The 16,004-nt window shown below is 55.6% G+C and overlaps 3 protein-coding genes across 4 annotated transcripts; 2 read left to right on the forward strand and 1 right to left on the reverse strand.

Moving 5' to 3' along the window:
* The first annotated feature begins 215 nt into the window (after positions 1-215).
* CCDC103 (coiled-coil domain containing 103) lies at positions 216-2,679 on the forward strand. Its single transcript, XM_032591085.1, has 3 exons — positions 216-559; positions 1,204-1,336; positions 2,036-2,679. Exons 1-3 carry the CDS (start codon positions 417-419, stop codon positions 2,495-2,497), a joined length of 738 nt encoding a protein of 245 aa, XP_032446976.1. The 5' UTR covers positions 216-416; the 3' UTR covers positions 2,498-2,679.
* A 121-nt stretch (positions 2,680-2,800) lies between these two features.
* On the forward strand, positions 2,801-5,121 carry FAM187A (family with sequence similarity 187 member A). Its single transcript, XM_030295568.1, has one exon. It carries the CDS (start codon positions 3,495-3,497, stop codon positions 4,734-4,736), a length of 1,242 nt encoding a protein of 413 aa, XP_030151428.1. The 5' UTR covers positions 2,801-3,494; the 3' UTR covers positions 4,737-5,121.
* A 372-nt stretch (positions 5,122-5,493) lies between these two features.
* LOC115500839 (glial fibrillary acidic protein) lies at positions 5,494-14,973 on the reverse strand. Of its 2 annotated transcripts, XM_030295567.1 has the most exons (10): positions 14,513-14,973; positions 13,448-13,508; positions 13,157-13,252; positions 12,295-12,456; positions 10,978-11,103; positions 10,529-10,749; positions 9,913-9,956; positions 9,441-9,560; positions 7,723-7,808; positions 5,494-7,080 (listed from the first exon to the last, which is right to left on the reverse strand). In XM_030295567.1, exons 1-10 carry the CDS (start codon positions 14,971-14,973, stop codon positions 7,039-7,041), a joined length of 1,419 nt encoding a protein of 472 aa, XP_030151427.1. In that variant the 3' UTR covers positions 5,494-7,038. The 2 variants fall into 2 exon arrangements, with proteins under 2 accessions (XP_030151427.1, XP_030151426.1); XM_030295566.1 differs by lacking the exon at positions 9,441-9,560.
* Positions 14,974-16,004: the final 1,031 nt, after the last annotated feature.

Here is a 16,004-nt window from a genome sequence, read left to right on the forward strand (position 1 = left end):
TACTTTCCGTGACAAGTCTTAAGCAAGTTCTCACTGCAACTCCGCTCCCCCTGTAGAGAATTAGATTTTTTTGAGAGAGAGAGAGAGAGAGAGAGAGCATGCGTGAGGGGGAGAGGGGCAGAGAGAGAGAGAGAGAGAGAATCCCAAGCAGGCTCCACGCTCAGCAAAGAGCCCAACTCCAGGATCAATCGCACGACTGCAGGATCATGACTTGAGCTGAAATCGAGTCAGACACTCAACTGACTGAGCCACTCAGGGGCCCTAAGTGTTTTTGTAACACCATCCAACAAGATAAGTGGAAAGATATCCAGAGTACTTTGGGATTTTTGTAGGCTGGCAAAGAATGCAGACACATCCTCCTCCCTGATATTGACCCTCCATGATGTCCATTTCCTCTGCCTTCCTGGAAACAGATCATGGAAAGGAACAACATCATTGATTTCAAGGCTTTGGAGAAAGAGCTGCAGGCTGCACTCGCTGCTGATGAGAAATACAAACGGGAGAATGCTGCCAAGTTACGGGCAGTGGAACAGAAGGTGGCTTCCTATGAGGAGTTCAGGTTCGCTTAATGCTGTTTTTCTCAGCTCCTGTTACTATGTGGACGAGTGTGGATAAGAGCATGTGTTTTGGGGCGCCTGGGTGGCGCAGTCGGTTAAGCGTCCGACTTCAGCCAGGTCACGATCTCGCAGTCCGTGAGTTCGAGCCCCGCGTCAGGCTCTGGGCTGATGGCTCAGAGCCTGGAGCCTGTTTCCGATTCTGTGTCTCCCTCTCTCTCTGCCCCTCCCCCATTCATGCTCTGTCTCTCTCTGTCCCAAAAATAAAATAAACGTTAAAAAAAAAAAATTAAAAAAAAAAAAAAAAAAGAGCATGTGTTTTGAAGTCAGACAATTCTGGGCTCAGTCCTGGCCCTACCTTCTGCTACGTATCTGATCTTGTGCACATTATTTAACCTCTCTGAGCTTCTATCCCTCATCTGTAAGAGAGAGTAACTATTGTTACGATTAAATAAATAATTACATGTAAGATTTTGAGCACAGTGCCTGGCACATGGGAGGTGCTCAAAAGCTGTCAGCTATTGTTGCTGCTATTATTATTGTCATATTGGCTTGTTGATAGGTTTAGTCTCTATTATGCAAAGTCTAGCCACTTCACATCCACAGATAGCATTAAGTCCGTCCTCCAGTCTCTGGCTTTTGCCCACAGGGGTATTGTCCTTGCATCACATCTGAAGCCACTGGAGCGGAAAGACAAGATAGGAGGAAAGAGGACTGTGCCCTGGAACTGTCACACTACTCAGAGAGGGACCTCCCAGGAGGAGGCCACTGAAATCTCCCAGGTGGGTGAGGCCCAGCCTCTTCAGCCCAGTAGGATTCTCTGCCCAAACCTCTAATCCTGTCTCCTTACCACCCATACTTCTTCCTTATTTCTCATGTTAAACCAACAGAGGCAGATTTCTGCCTCCAATCCCAGAAAGAAAAGCAACCAGCAGATGGTGAGGGTGAGTTAAACTGGGTGGAACAAGTCGGAAAGGTGGGCCAGGCAGGTCTCCTCCACGACTAGTCCTTTGACTTGCACTCCCAGATGAGACTGGAGTTGTTCTGCTCCCAGGTTATACGGTAGGTAGTATAATGATCCTGTGTCACTGTTGGGAGACAGGCCCAGCCTGTCAGATTCTTAACAGTCACCTTGAATTCCTTTCTCTCTTTCTGAGGTTTCCATCATCCCTCTGCCCTGCTCAGAGTAAAGCCTGACTTACTCTCATAGAGCAGGGCTATGTCCGCATTCATCAGTGGGAACATCCCGGTACAAGTGAGATTCTCAAATCATGGCCGGCTTCCTTGGGACCCTCCCTCCCTGTCCCATTCCCAGTTCCTTCATCTGAAAACCAAGCCTACAGGGACCACAGCCTACCCAGTGCTCAGAGAGCAACACTAGAGCTAAGATGAAAATCCACAGTCTTCCCTCACTGTCACTGTCTCAGTGTCGCAGAGCAGCTGGGCGAACTCTGGACTTCCTTTCCTTCCTTGTGATCCAGGAGAAAACACTTCTCCAGCCTGAGACCTCCGCAGAGTTCTACCGTGCTTGGCGGCGACACCTGCGGAGTGGGCCAGAGCGCTACCAGGCCCTGCTGCAGCTCGGAGGTCCAAAGCTGGGTCACCTCTTCCAGATGGACGTGGGGTTCGGACTTCTAGGGGAGCTGCTGGTGGCACTGGCCGAACACGTGAGGCCAACCGACCGGTTGGTGGTGCTAGGGATCCTGCGCAGCCTGGCCAGCACCGGGCGCTTCACCCTGAACCTGAGCCTGCTGAGCCAGGTGGAGAGAGAGGCCTGCAGAGGCCTGTTTCAGAAGCTGCAGGCCATGAGTACTCTCAGACCCACAGAGGAGGAGGAGGGGCTCGGCCAGGAGGAGGAGCAGGGTCTGGAGGAGCAGCCTGGTGAGATCCAGGAGGAGGAAAGGCTTTTGCAAGAGTTGCTGGGGGTGTACCAGGTGGATTGACCGGACCAGTTGCCTCCAGAGCTCCCCAGTGGTCACTGGAGGCTTTTTCTGCTTGTTGTCCTGGGGGCTCTGCAGGACTGTAATGAGAAGCCCACACCTGATTTCCTTCTCAGCTTGGAATTTTCAGAGCAAATAAAGGAATCGAATCTTCCAGACTTTTCCAGCCCCTTGGTGGCTCAGTATTCTGAACTATGTAGATCAGCAGGATGGTCAAGGGCCTAAGAACTTGAAAGAGTTTTGCTTCCCACCCTTCCTCTGCCAAACCTCTAGCCCATGGCCATGAGAGATGAGTGTGGGCCCAACCAGATGCTGGCTATACCAGTTAAAGCCTCCACTCAAAAAAAAAAAAAAAAAAAAAGGAAAAACCAAAATCATTAATCTTCTGTGGTAAACAAACACTCATCTCCATAGCTCTTAACAAGAATACCCCAACAAATGATTGGACATTTAATCGACAAATAATCAAAGGCTACCTCCTTTGAAGTAAGGTATTTTCCTCAGGGACTGAATTCCTGTACAGGTTGGGCCTGGGAAAGCCCCAAGCAATCAGGTTAGGTCTGGCCAGCCTCCTAGGCTGCACATCTGGCCAGATGTGCAGGCAGGTGGGTTTTCCTCAACTCCTGGATTAACCAAAGAGAAAACCTTTCCACCAAGCACCCGGGCAGGGCCTAGAGCAGGAAGGCAGAGATTTTCCTGTCCTAGCAGTTCTCATTCCGGTTTCCCCTGACCCATTCTTGAGTGAGTGCCAGCGTTCTAGAATGGGGAGAGGGCCAGGTTCTAGAATGGGGTTCCCTCACCATCCTATCTGGAACAGGAGAAGGGCATCCTGTACATCAGCTAGGAATAAATTGCCTGGCCTTTGGCCACTTTCTCTGCAGACTCTTGCTTCTCTTCCTGGCTGCCCAATCCTTTCTCACCCTGGCAGTGATTTCTAGAAGCCCAGACCTTTAGTGCCTTGGTTTTGCCCTGCCCCCTCTGACCATTGCCCCCTGCAGGCATGAACCTGGCCCACGCCACGGTGCTCCTGTGGGTGTGGGGGAGTCTCCAGGCCTTTGAAATCATGGAGAAGGAGGACATCTTTCAGAGGACCCCCTGCCCCGCTTTTCTGATATTTGACAACGCAGCCTACCTGGCAGACATGAGCTTTGAGCTTCCCTGCCGCTGCAAGCCTGAGGAGGTGTCTGCTGTAGTCTGGTACTATCAAAAGCACCTAGGGAGCAGCCACACCAAAGTGCTGACAGACTTCGACGGGCGGGTGCTGACAGAGGAAACCCAGGCGCGTGTGGGCAGTGACATGCTGGTCCGCTTCAGCATCCGCATGTTCAGCCTGTTGGTTTTCCGGGCCCAGCCCGAGGACTCGGGCTTGTATTTTTGTGGCACCCGCAAGGGGGACTACTTCTATGCCTATGATGTGGACATCCAGAGCGGTGAGGGAATGGTGGCCACCTTCAAGGACCTGGGCCAGGAGCCCTTTGCAGACGAGCACCGTGGGAGCCTCCACATCTTCACCGCCTTCTGGGAGTGGACCCCCTGCGACCGCTGTGGGGTCCGTGGGGAGCAGTGGCGCATTGGCCTCTGCTACTTGAGGAGCCCAGATCTCTCCCCACGCTACCAGAAGACGCTGCCCGATGTGGTGTCCTGTGGTTCGCAGGCCGTGCCCTGGAAGCTTCGGGCCACGGCCAGGGAGCGCACGCCCGAGCTACTGGTTCAGAGCTGCGTGGTGCCCTGTGAGAAGAAGACGACCCAGCAGGGCGTGATGGCCATCTTCAGTTACGTGTCCAAAGTGGGCAGCCGGCCCTGGGTGCCTCAGGTGCCCATTCAGTTCCACCAGCAGAGGCTGGGCCACGGACTCATCATCTCCTGTCCTGGGGCCCGGCCGGAGCACGCCGTGGCCTGGGACAAGGACCGCCAGTACCTCTACCGAACGCAGTACCTGAAGGGCGTCAACAGGTCCATGAGGGTGTTCATCGACCACGGCAACCATCTCCACATCCGCTTCACCCAGCTAAGTGACCGGGGCATCTACTATTGCTGGCGGCAGGGGGTGCAGGTCGCTGGGTTCCGACTGGGTGTCACGTCTCAAGGCCGCTACCGGCCCTCATTCTCGGACCCTGAGACTCGCTCCGCCGTGGAACTGACCCTGATAGGCTACCTGTTCATCACGGCAGTCTTTGTCGCCATTCACCTCTGTCGTTGCTGCTGTTACTTATTTCGCTGTTGTCCCAACTTCTCCCCCTAGACCCCCCTCTTCCCCAGCTCTGAAGACCAGTTGTGCTCAGATGTGTCTGTTAAGTGATACCGGATGCCTCCGGGTGGGCATCCTGGGCTGGAACGTGTGGCAAGGGCTGGGGGGTGTGGATAAATCTGTTAGTTACAGCCTGCTCCTTGGCAAGTGGGGAAGCCTGAGGCAGGTAGGAGACAGGGGACTGAGGCCGGTACAGAAGTGGCCAGAGTGCACGTCTTCTGACATCATGCTCAGAGAAGGAAGAAGTGAACGTAATATTTATCAAACAGCCTTTTTGATGTTGGCATCGTGTTTGAGGTGCTTTATTTTCTTGCCTTCGAGGATTGCCCAGTGGGTACTGGTTGAATTGGGGGCAGCAGGGAGAGGAAAAGGGAGCCTAGTACCTGTCCTCTTTCCCTTCCTCCTCAACCTTGACCCCAGACTGGCAGGTAGAAATGTCAGGTTTAGGAATAAAGGTAAAAACTAGAATGGGGAAAAATGCAGGAGGAAAGTGAAGGTCAAAGTTAGGGCTTTCCCAGGACTGGGGACTGGGTGAGAAGAGGGGTAGAGGGATGGAGGGGGGAGGGGGGACGGGCACCAGGGCTGCCATGTGGAGCAGGATTGGAGGTGGGATTTGTCCCGTGGCTGCTGCCACAAATGGGGTTTGGGGTCTCAAGATGATCAGTAATAAGCAGCAAGTTGAATCTTGTCCAAGGCTACTTCCTGCCCCCTCCCCCAGCCTCTCCTGAACAGATCAGAGTCCACTCCCAGGAAGGACATAGCAAATGTCTTTATTTACTTCAGTGACTAAAGGCTGCATGGTGCCCTCAAGGTTGAAGGTTAGCAACAGTGGGTGGCTGGGAGGGAGAGGGAAAGGGCACCAGGTCTTAGAAAAAGGGAGGGACTCTCACTTCTCTGGCCTTAACGGGGTGAGGGGGACCCTGGAGCAGGCCCTCTCAGCCCTGTTTCCGGACACAGAGAGTCCTGTGCCTGCCCACCCCAACCCCAGTCTTCCCATGGAGTGGTGCAGGTGCTCTGGGTGGAAGTGTCTGCCCTGCACTGCCCCACCTCCAGACTGCAGGAACACAAACCAGAGCCTTTACTCTGCTCATGCCTCCCATTTTCTAAATTATAAAATAGGGTGCTACCTACAATATGGGGATACATTTTGTATTTGATAAAAGGCGCTTGGGTTAGGGAAAAGCAGTGGGTCACTGGAGGGTGGAGAATGTCAGATATGTGGCAGTGGCTTCACTCAGCAGCCTTTGCTGGGGTCTGGAGGCAGCAGCAGCGTTGGCTTAGAGGTTGGGTGGAGGGATTATGCAGCAAGAAAGGAGCCTTTAGAACTGGGACAAGGTGTGCCCTGCCCCCGGGGCCAGCAGCCCCTCTCTCTCTCATTTCAGCATTTTCAAGAGGATGAGTCACTTCCTTGATTCCCACAACCCAGAGGCCAAGTGTAACTGGCCATCCACAACCCCCATCTCTGATGTCTAGCATCATCCCAATGGCCTCCACCATCTCCACCTGCCTCCCCTCCAGCATTATGGAGGGAGGACTCCTGGGCTTGACCTCTCTGGACCCAACCTAGAGGTCAAGCAGCTCCCCTCTACTCCTTCTCAGCACCCCTTCCCTCTCCACTTACACTATAGATCCCCCAAGTCCTGAGAATCAAGCTCCCACATGCCCATGGCATGCCGACAGGGTGCCCACGTGGCAGCTCAGTGGGACTGAGACACTTGAATCATCACCCAGGAGGCCCTTCTGGGATCTGGGCAGGCCAGGTATTCTGTTCGGTGATTACTCCAGGTGGCAGGATGGCCCCACCCACTCTCAGACTGCTCAGGGTCAGTCTAGAAGAAGAAACCTCTGTGGGGATTTCCCTTTCCTGTCCCAGGGTCTCTTTTTCTCCAGCAGCCTGAGGACACTCAAAGGTCCACTTCCCAGGTACCCTCAGGGACCTCTGGCTCCGCCAACAGTTGCCATGACAACGGGGAGTAGGGAAATCCAGGTGATTTATTGGGGCCCCTACCTTCCCCCACTTCTCTCCTTCCTCCTAGTTCTGACCCAAGCTGCTCACCCTTTGGGGTGAGTGCCTTGTTAGTTGGAGTTACTGGGTGCAGGGGGCAGGGGGTGCAGGCCTAGTACTGACAGAGCTTAGGGCAGCGAGCTGGCATAGAGACCGAGGGATGAGGGGAACAGCTGGGGTGGGTGGGAACTCGGGTCTGGGGAAATCAGCTATCAGAGACGGGGACAGCAATCCCATCTCCTGCTTAGGCCTCTCACACTATGGGGTAGGGGCCACCTTGGGGGTCCTGCCTCACATCACATCCTTGTGCTCCTGCTTGGACTCCTTAATGACCTGCAGGGGACAGAGAAGCGCACAGCACATTAGTTAGGGGCCCACACAGACATCAGGCCCACTACCGCTAGGCTATGTGACCTTAGACAAGTCCCCAGCTTTCCTGGGTCTTTCTTTTCTATGCTGGGAACCAGAATTCTCCCATGCAGTTGTCAGGAAATGAGGTAACACCTGTAAGCACTTAGCACCATGCCTGGCACATGGTGGCCTGGTATGGTAAGATTAGCCAGTACTGTTGCTGGCATGATGGCAAGGCGGTTATGCCAAATCCCCTCTTCCCTTTCCTTTGGCGGGTTCCTTTTATCAAGCTGGAAACTGAAAGATGGGAGTGAAAACTGCTAACTTTAATTTTCTTCTTCTCTCCCCCAGGCCTGGTGCTGGGGGCATCTGAGTCAGGGTGAGACGGGGGAAGACCCGTCAGTGCCTAGGCACCCAGGCTCCCTAGAACTGCCAGTGAAGGGATAGGGAACTGAATTACATCCAGGTTCCTTCCCCTCTTCCAGAGCCTCCCTGGGAAGCTTTTCCGAGTGATTGAGAACCTTCTCTGTGCCAGTTCAGGCTTTTTTCCAAAGCCTGGCTTCGAAAATTCCTGGAGGCAGCCAGAGCCTGATGGGGCCAGAATCTCAGGTCTGCCCTCCTTACCTCTCCATCCCGCATCTCCACGGTCTTTACCACAATGTTCCTCTTAAGGTGGCCTTCTGACACGGACTTGGTGTCCAGGCTGGTTTCTGCAGACATGGGGACAAGAGGCCTGTGGGCTCTCGTGTCACTAGACATTTTCCCCTACCCCCAACTTCTCTATGAAACCCACAATCATGAGGATTGAGTATGAAAGTCTATCCCAACCAGGCAGAGAGGGCCTAGGATCCTTCATTATTATTATTTTTTTAATTTTATGTTATTATTTCTTAATATGAAATTTATTGTCAAATTGGTTTCCATACAACACCCAGTGCTCATCCCAACAGGTGCACTCCTCAAATATTATTTTTATTTTAGAGAGAGGAGGAGAGAGCACAAGCCAGGGAGAGGGGCAGAGGGGAAGAGAGAGGGAGAGAGAGAGAGGGAGAGAGAGAGAGAGAGAGAGAGAGATGCAAGGCAGGCTCCACGCTCAGTGTGGAGCCCAATGCGGAGGTTGATCCCATGACCCTGGGATCATTACCTGAGCTGAAATCAAGAGTCGGACACTCAACTGACTGAGCCACCCAGGTGCCCCGGGCCTAGGCTTTTTCAAAGGGGATGAAGACCCCCAAACTCCCCATGGTGCTAAGCAAGGCCTGGCTGCTCCATCCAGTGCTCTGCTCACTTTCCTGGCCTGGCTGCATTTCAGTCCCTCTGCAAGCCGTCACCTGGCACCTGGCTTTCTGACCACCCAGCACTGTGCCAAGGAAGGAGCACATGAGCTTTGAAATCAGGCAGGCCAGAGCTCAAGTCCCAGCTCAGCCACAAGACTGTGGGCAAGTTAATTTACCTCTTCCAGCCTCAGTTTCCTAATCTGCAAAATGGGGATGATGGGGTCTACTTCTCTAGGTGGGAATGAGGAGTCCTTTAACTGAAATAATGTATGTTAAGTGACTAGCATGTTATTAGTGCTCAATACTCGTCCCTTTCCCGTTCCTGTTCCCCTCTTCTACTTCCCTCTGCCAATTCTCTGGGCCCTACTGACCCTTTACTGTTTGGCACCTGGCAATATTACCTCGATGACCCACTCTGCCTGGTTAAACTTCTGATACTGAACTAAGCCCTGGGGGATACACATATCTAGTGTTCCTAAATTTCTGGAGCAGAAGATTTTTTTTTTCTTAGACAAGAATCATTTGAGGGCCACTTACAAGTAAGAAGTCATTTCCCCCCCCTCAGAGAGGAAAATGTAACATGTCACACTAATATTTAAAATTAAGAGCAGGGAGCATAAAACTTTATCCACTACGAGAGCAGCAGTCCAGGGGGAAATGATCCTCTGGGTTGAATCAGCACTGAGCTGAGCCATGGAGCCTTGGGGACAGACGAATCAAGCAGAGAACCTGGCCATTGGGCACAGCAAGACCCTAGGGGCCTCCCGGTGATGGGGAAGAGGAAAGGCAGAGGCTGGCGTTTGTTCAGAGGCCCCAGAGCATCTCATCTGAGCACCAGAGGACATATCACTTTGAACACCAGCCAGCTCTGCTAGTTTAACCTACATTTACTCTGTGCCAGGTCCTGGGCTGGGCACTGAGGTTGCTGGGAAAATGACACAAGCTTGGCCCTTTAGGGAAAAACCTGGGAGGAAGAAGCCCGAGAGGGCAGGGAAAATGGTCTTGGTGAGGCTCGTTCCCCCACAAGCTGAGAAAAGCACTGTGTCTGAGAGGCAGGCTGCTAACCGAGAGCCGGCGGGGCTCCATTTACAATCTGGTGAGCCTGTATTGGTATAACTTGTATTGTGAGCCTTTTGAGATGTCTTGTGACCTTGTGACTTTCCCCTTCTTTGGTGCTTTTGCCCCCTGTAGTGACAAGCAGTTAAAAAAACAAAAACATAAACATAAAACACTGAGATGGGCAGAGCTTGCTCAGGGATCTGCGGATAGGACAGAGGTTGAGACCTTCACCCGGTTCTGCTATAGGATGGGGCGCAGGGTTAGGGAGCAGGACACAGGGCAGAGCAGGACAGGAGCAGCTGCGGGCCCCACCTGGAATGCCCTGGGATACTGTGTTCTGGCTGGAAGCTCTGTGGTGAATTATGAAGGCCCCCCGGGCCCCTTTGCCCTGGTCCTTGGCCCCACGCCAGAGCAGCAGCCCACACGGGGCAGGAAGCGGGAATCCAACACCCTGCCCACAGGGCCCTGCTCTACTGACCTCGGATCTGCAGGTTGGAGAAGGTCTGCACGGGAATAGTGATGCTGAAAGACAGCAAAGGGAGAAGAGTGACTGGGCTGCCCAAGGTCATCCCCAGGTCAGGTCCCGGTCCAAGGTTATCGTGACAGCCTGAGGCCCTTCTCCTTGCCAGGAAAGGCTCAGCCCATCCCCTGGCTTTCCCCAGCAGCCAACATGCTCTCTGGGGCTGCAAGAGTCTGCAGGGGGCTGGGGTATTGTCTGGGAGGGGAACATGTCTTTTGGAAGGACAATGGAGGCCCGAAGATGGCAGAAGGGAGGAGGAAGTGGTGAAGAAAGTTCCGAGGAGGCAAAAGAGGTCAGTCGAGGGAAAAGAAGTTCAGTCTTCATTGGGAGGGTGGGGAGTGAGCCTTTTAGTTTGGGGGGTGACCCAAGTCCTTGCCCTGGGATCTCATGGATTGAATTGAATCCATTCATTCATTCACCAAACATTTATGGAATATAACTGTGTGTTAGGCGAGCACTGTGCTGGGTACGGGGATAGGAGGGGCGTGGACGCAGGCTGTATAAGGCAATCCCTGAAAGGAGCAAGGAGAGACCAGGGAGGGGCAGCGGGGAGGATTGACTCCCTAGGGCTCACCGGTTCTCCTCGCCCTCCAGCAGCTTCCTGTAGGTGGCGATCTCGATGTCCAGGGCCAGCTTGACGTTCAGCAGGTCCTGGTACTCCTGCAGATGCCGCGCCATCTCGTCTTTGAGGCTCTGCCCCTCCTCCTCCAGCCGGGTCAGTGCCTCCTGGTAACTCGCCGCCTCCCGCGCGTGGCGCTCATCCTGCTCCCGCATCTGCCTCTCCAAGGACTCGTTCTGTGGGTGGAGCGGGCTGGTGCCTCGGGGTAGAGTCACACCACCCCCACCCATCCCAACCAGGACCCCTGCCCTGCCTCTGCCCGCCCCCACCCTGCCAAGTAACTTTTCAGAGCCCCAGCCCTCAGTCCTGGTGCCCGCCCCTGGCCCTTCTCTCCAGGCTGCAAGGCTGCAGGGGTTGCAGGTCCCCCTCCGGCTTGCCCACACCCGCTGAGGCCCCGCGCTCACTGTGCCGCGCAAGGACTCCAGGTCGCAGGTCAAGGCCTGTAGCTGGCGCCGGTAGTCGTTGGCCTCGTGCTTGGCCTGGCGGAGCAGCTCAGCGTTGCGGGCTGCGGCGTCGGTCAGGTCTGCAAACTAGTGGGGAGAGGATCCTAAGCGGAGGCGCAGCTGGGCTGCACGTCTGGGGTGCACGTCTGGGCGGGTGGGAAGGCATGGTCTCTGGGAAATCAGGGAGATGGGCAGGACCCCAGGCTTGGTGTCCAGGTCTCCCCCAGGACTTTGGCTCTGGGTGGGATTATTCCCATAGACGGAGACCCAGGGAGGGAGGGCACACAACGCCCTGTAGGTCTCCCTCACTGAGCACAGTGCTTGGGCAGGGGACGACTGAACAGATGGTATTTGCCACAGAATCCAGAATCTCCTGGGTTGGCAGCTGTATCCAGGAGCCTGAACCCTGTCCTCCTCTGCTGTGGACAGGGGGTTCTGGCGAGCAGAACCCTGGGTTCTAATAGCCCTCTCTCCCCTCAACTTGGAGTGAAGCTCTCATGGCTCCATCAGGCCTTGACCTGCCCAGAACCATCACTGGCTTCTGCCACTGATACTCCTCAGCTTGGACCCTGGACTAGCATCCCCGGGCCACTGCCCCTCCGTGCTTTCTTGCACTCAGAATGCCCCTTCCCTCTTCTCTTCAGGTCCTTAGGCTGCCAGTCTTGCCGAGCCCAAACGCCCTCCCTTCGACAATATCCACCCACCCACATATAAACTCTGCCCAGCAGTGTTCTCTCTGGACACCATATTTGGGTGCACATCACATCTCCCTGGTCGAACATGTCTCTGTGTCCTGGGCAGTGCTGACAGGCAGTGAATGCTCAGTAACCCAGGACACAGCAGAGGCATCAAGAATGAAGGCTCCCAAGGGCAATGAATGGGTAGGGTTAGACACCCAGTTCTACCATTTAGGAACCGTGTGATTTTGAGCAAATTAGTTAACTTCTCTGGACTCCAATTCTCTCATCTGTCAAAGAATAGTACCTTCTTCATAGTGAGTAAGATAATGCCTGCAAAGCACAGGGCCTGGCACACAACAATGTTGGCTAGCAATAATAGTAGCAGGAACAGTAATAATGATAATTAACAGTCATGATAAGTACTTATTGGAAGTTATGACATCTGTGTGGCCCTGGGGAAGCCACCTCACGTCTCTGGTGAAGGTCAATCACCCGAAGAGGATCCTCTCCCAGCCTTCTCCACCCCATTCCCCCATTCTTTTGTATGGAGCCAGGAGGGCTGCCTGGAGGAGGCAGGCTGGCCCACAGTCAGGGCTACCTTGGACCGATACCACTCCTCTGCCTCATGCATGTTGCTGGCCGCCATTGCCTCGTACTGCGTGCGGATCTCTCTCAGGGCTGCCGTGAGGTCCGGCTTGGCTACGTCCATCTCCACATGGATCTGCTGCCGGGCCAGCTGCTCCTGAAGTTCCTGCACCTCCTGGCCAGGATGAGAGAAGGGATGCCAGGGCTTGGGCCCAGGCCGCAGCTGGGGTTTCCCCACAATGCTATGCCCTTGTCTGCCTGCCCCCTGGACCCTGACATTGGCTAAGGGAAATGGGACAGTCCTAGTTAGAGGCAGTGGCATGGCACGGGCTAGGTGAGGCAGAGGGTCATTTGGGGGCCTCATGGTCCTCCCAGGTTTGGCCAGGCAGGAGCACTGCAAGTGTGCCTGTGGGTTTCCAGGTTCCATGGAGTCGTGGATTCCGAATCCGTAATCTGAAGTCAGAGCTCAGTGGTGTCTTTTAAAAATGAATAGCTTTCACTTAAATGGAGACAGGTGGCAGTGGGGGTGATGTCAGAGAGACCGACTGTGTGACCTCAGTAAGTTCTTTAACCTCTCTGGGCTTCGGTCTCCTCCTCTGTGAGAAGGAGATAGTACTGGAAGGGTTCCTACCTCATGGGGTTGTAGTGAAATAAAAAATGAGAGAGACAAGGCCTGTTATAATTCTCAGCAAGTGGGGTGAGTGTGTGAGAATCTTACCAGGGGCTGAGGATGCTCTCTTGTCTCTGTCTCCCTCAGCCTCTCTGTCTCTCTGTCTCTCTGTCTCTCTTTCTCTCTCACTTTTGTTCTGTCTTTGTGTATTTCTCAATCTCACCCTCTCTGTCTCCGTCGGCTTCAACCTCTGTGTTGGCCTTACCTCCTCATGGATCTTCCTCAAAAACCGGATTTCCTCCTCCAGAGATTCAATCTTCCTCTCCAGATCCAGACGGGCTAGGGTGGCTTCATCTGCCTCCTGGAGTAGGGAGGGTGCAAAAGGCTGCTGGGACCCCAGACTCCTCTTCCCCACTCCCCAGCCTTGTCTGATCCCACCTTCTGTGGCTGGGGAGAGCAGCACATTGCTCTGGAGGGCTGGGCTTGGGGGCTGTGCTTGGGTGAGCTGCCCTCCCTTACCCTTACCCCCCTCCCTTGCCCCTCCCACCCCCCTGACCTGTCGATAGGTGGCCAGGTTGTTTTCGGCCTCCAGCCTCAGGTTGGTTTCATCCTGGAGCCTGGGGTAAGGGGACACATTCCTGGGTCCAGGCTCTTCTGAGGATCTTGGACCCCTGCCCCAGTCTCCCTGGAGGTGGCTGCCAGAGAGACCCTCTACCCCCTCCCCCCACCCCCAGGACCGGTGGAATGGCAAGAGAAGTGAGGGACAGAGGGTCCTAGACAGAGCCTTGACCAGGAGGGTGAGCAGACAAGGGCCTTTGCTTTAACTCATTACTGAGGTGCCTTATCAAGGTTGGTGCACCTGCTCCTGCTCACACAGGCCCCTCTGCCGGCGCACACTCACTGTCGCATGCACAAACACACTCATCCTCCTGCACTTGAGGGCACACACGCATGCCCTGCCAGCTCAGCAAAACACCGTGTCCCTGGGGTTTCCTCTGACTTTTGGAAATGAGTTTTATTAGAATCTCTGCTTCACAGCTCTGCAAGCTGAAGTGGCCTGACCAGGGTCATAAGCAGGTGACAGGCAGCATCACCTGTGTTCTGAAGCCAGGCCTGCCTGCTCTCTCCCTCACCTCCTTTCCCCCAGAGCCCAGTCCCCCTAGGGCGCACCAGTCTTTTCTTCCTGTTCCTCCTCTGTACGGACCTGGGCTCCACAAGGCCATCAGGCCCTGCCGTGAATGAAGTTCAGAGACCCTGCCTGTGGGGTCCCTGACTCTTCCCACAGAGCTTGCCCCAGTGGGGAGGTGCTGAGAGTGCACCCAGTGGGGAGGTAGGTGCAAAGGGGTCTTTGGGTGGGTCTTTCCCCACCCAGTGGGGAGGTGCAAAGAGGTCTTTGGGAATCAGGTCCCTGAGACTCTAGGCCCCCCTCCCAGGGCCCTCCGGTCATCTTGGGGAGCGAGGACAGCCCTCGCCTCCCAGAGGTGGGGCAACAGAGGGGCCGAGGAGCATGAAGGCAGAGCCCCCTGCCCGAGACCCGGCTGGCCCGCAGTCACTCCTGCTGGAGCTGGCGGGGGGCATCTTCCCTGTTCATGTGGTCCCTCTCCCTGGACCCGCTCCTCACTTCTGCCTCAGGGTGCCCAGGTCCTGCGCCAGATTGTCTCTCTCGACCTCGAGCCGGGCGCTGTTGGCGGTGAGTTGGTCGAGCCGAAACCTTAGCTCCCGCAGCTCAGCCTGGTAGACGTCGGCCAGCTTGGTGGGCTCCTTGGCCCGCAGCTGGTTCAGCTCCGCAGCCAGCGCCTTGTTCTGCTGCTCCAGGAAGCGCACCTTCTCAATGTAGCTGGCGAAGCGGTCATTGAGCTCCATCATCTCTGCCCGCTCACTGGCCCGGGTCTCCTTGAAGCCGGTGTTGAGGGCCCCGGCCAGGGAGAAGTCCACCCGGGCCGGGAGCGGAAGCGGCATCCGAGCCAGGGAGAGGCGGGTGCCCGGCCCCAGACGGCGGCCGGAGGCCAGGCCTCCCCCCGCCATCTCCGAGGAGGAGACGTAGGAGCGGCGAACGGCTGAGGTGACCCGTCTCCTCTCCATGCCGGCCCAGCTCTGTCCGCTCCTGGGAAGCGACGGCTTTATGGAGGCGTGGGCCGGCCTGGCACCGCCCAAGCTGCCCCTGGCAACGCCCCCTGGCATAGCCTGAGGGGGAGGGGCTGGGCGACAGCTCGGCCATGGGGAGAGCTCTTCTCACCCCACCGAGGTCACTGTGCCCAGAGGCAGGGCCTCCTGCCCGGCCACAGACAGAGGTACTAGTGGGCAGTGCCTGGGGCTGGATGCTGGGTCTGGGGCCCTGACCACTGGGTGAGGAGGCCCTTTCTCTGGGAAAGTGGGCCAAGAAAGAGCTGGACCAGATGACCTCTGACCTGCTTTCCACTTCTGAGATCCCATAACCCAGGCCTTCCCTACTCAGCACTCCTGCTTCAAGCGGCCGCTAAGTGCTGGGACTTTGGCAAAGAACAAACCCAGTTCCTCCACAGCCTCCAGAAGCAACCTCCGGTTACAGTTTCCTGCCTAGCCCCATTCCTAGCAGACTGTTGGACTCCTCCCCTCGGAACACAGGCATCCCACGTTCCTGCTTTCTCCCCTTTCCCTGAAAGTCTGGGGCTGTGGGCTGGAGTTGGACACCAGCCCTTTGTCTAGAAGGTCAGTGAAAGTCCCTGTCTAGCGGTGGGGGGGCCGGGGGGGGGGGTTATGGAGGGAACGTGGAAGCCCCGAGGGGGCAAGAGAGGCAGAGGCTGCATTCCCTGGCCTTCTCCCTGGGCCACACTTAAGCTCCTGCCTCAATCCCATCGGACTCCTGTCCCCCTTGCTCAGCCTCTCTGCACCCCTGCCCGGAGCCGGCCTTGACAGTCTGCACAAAGCAGTTATGGATGAGCTGGCTGTCCCGGCTCCTGTCTTTGTTCCTACATCACCCTGTTTCTCTGGCCACCCCCCACCTCACTTTCACATTGGAGATTTATCTCCTTCGAGTTCCCACGCATCTGGCTGAAAGGATGGGAAAGGTCTCTGGGGATGGGTCAGTTTGGGAACCCAGGAGCCGCTGGGCCCATACTAGGTAGCCCAGGGCC

Source organism: Lynx canadensis, chromosome E1 (genome assembly GCF_007474595.2).
Source record: "Lynx canadensis isolate LIC74 chromosome E1, mLynCan4.pri.v2, whole genome shotgun sequence".
Lineage (NCBI taxonomy): Eukaryota > Metazoa > Chordata > Mammalia > Carnivora > Felidae > Lynx > Lynx canadensis.

Coding starts and splice junctions, on each gene's coding strand:
- CCDC103 (XM_032591085.1), top strand. CDS start 417: ATGGAAAGGAACAACATCATTGATTTCAAGGCTTTGGAGAAAGAGCTG. Junction 560..1,203: donor GCTTCCTATGAGGAGTTCAG/GTTCGCTTAATG, acceptor TTTTGCCCACAG/GGGTATTGTCCTTGCATCAC. Junction 1,337..2,035: donor AGGCCACTGAAATCTCCCAG/GTGGGTGAGGCC, acceptor CTTGTGATCCAG/GAGAAAACACTTCTCCAGCC.
- FAM187A (XM_030295568.1), top strand. CDS start 3,495: ATGAACCTGGCCCACGCCACGGTGCTCCTGTGGGTGTGGGGGAGTCTC.
- LOC115500839 (XM_030295567.1), bottom strand. CDS start 14,973: ATGGAGAGGAGACGGGTCACCTCAGCCGTTCGCCGCTCCTACGTCTCC. Junction 12,457..13,156: donor TGAGGAAGATCCATGAGGAG/GTAAGGCCAACA, acceptor CATCCTGGCCAG/GAGGTGCAGGAACTTCAGGA. Junction 9,561..9,912: donor CTCCAACCTGCAGATCCGAG/GTCAGTAGAGCA, acceptor TTGTCACTACAG/GGGGCAAAAGCACCAAAGAA.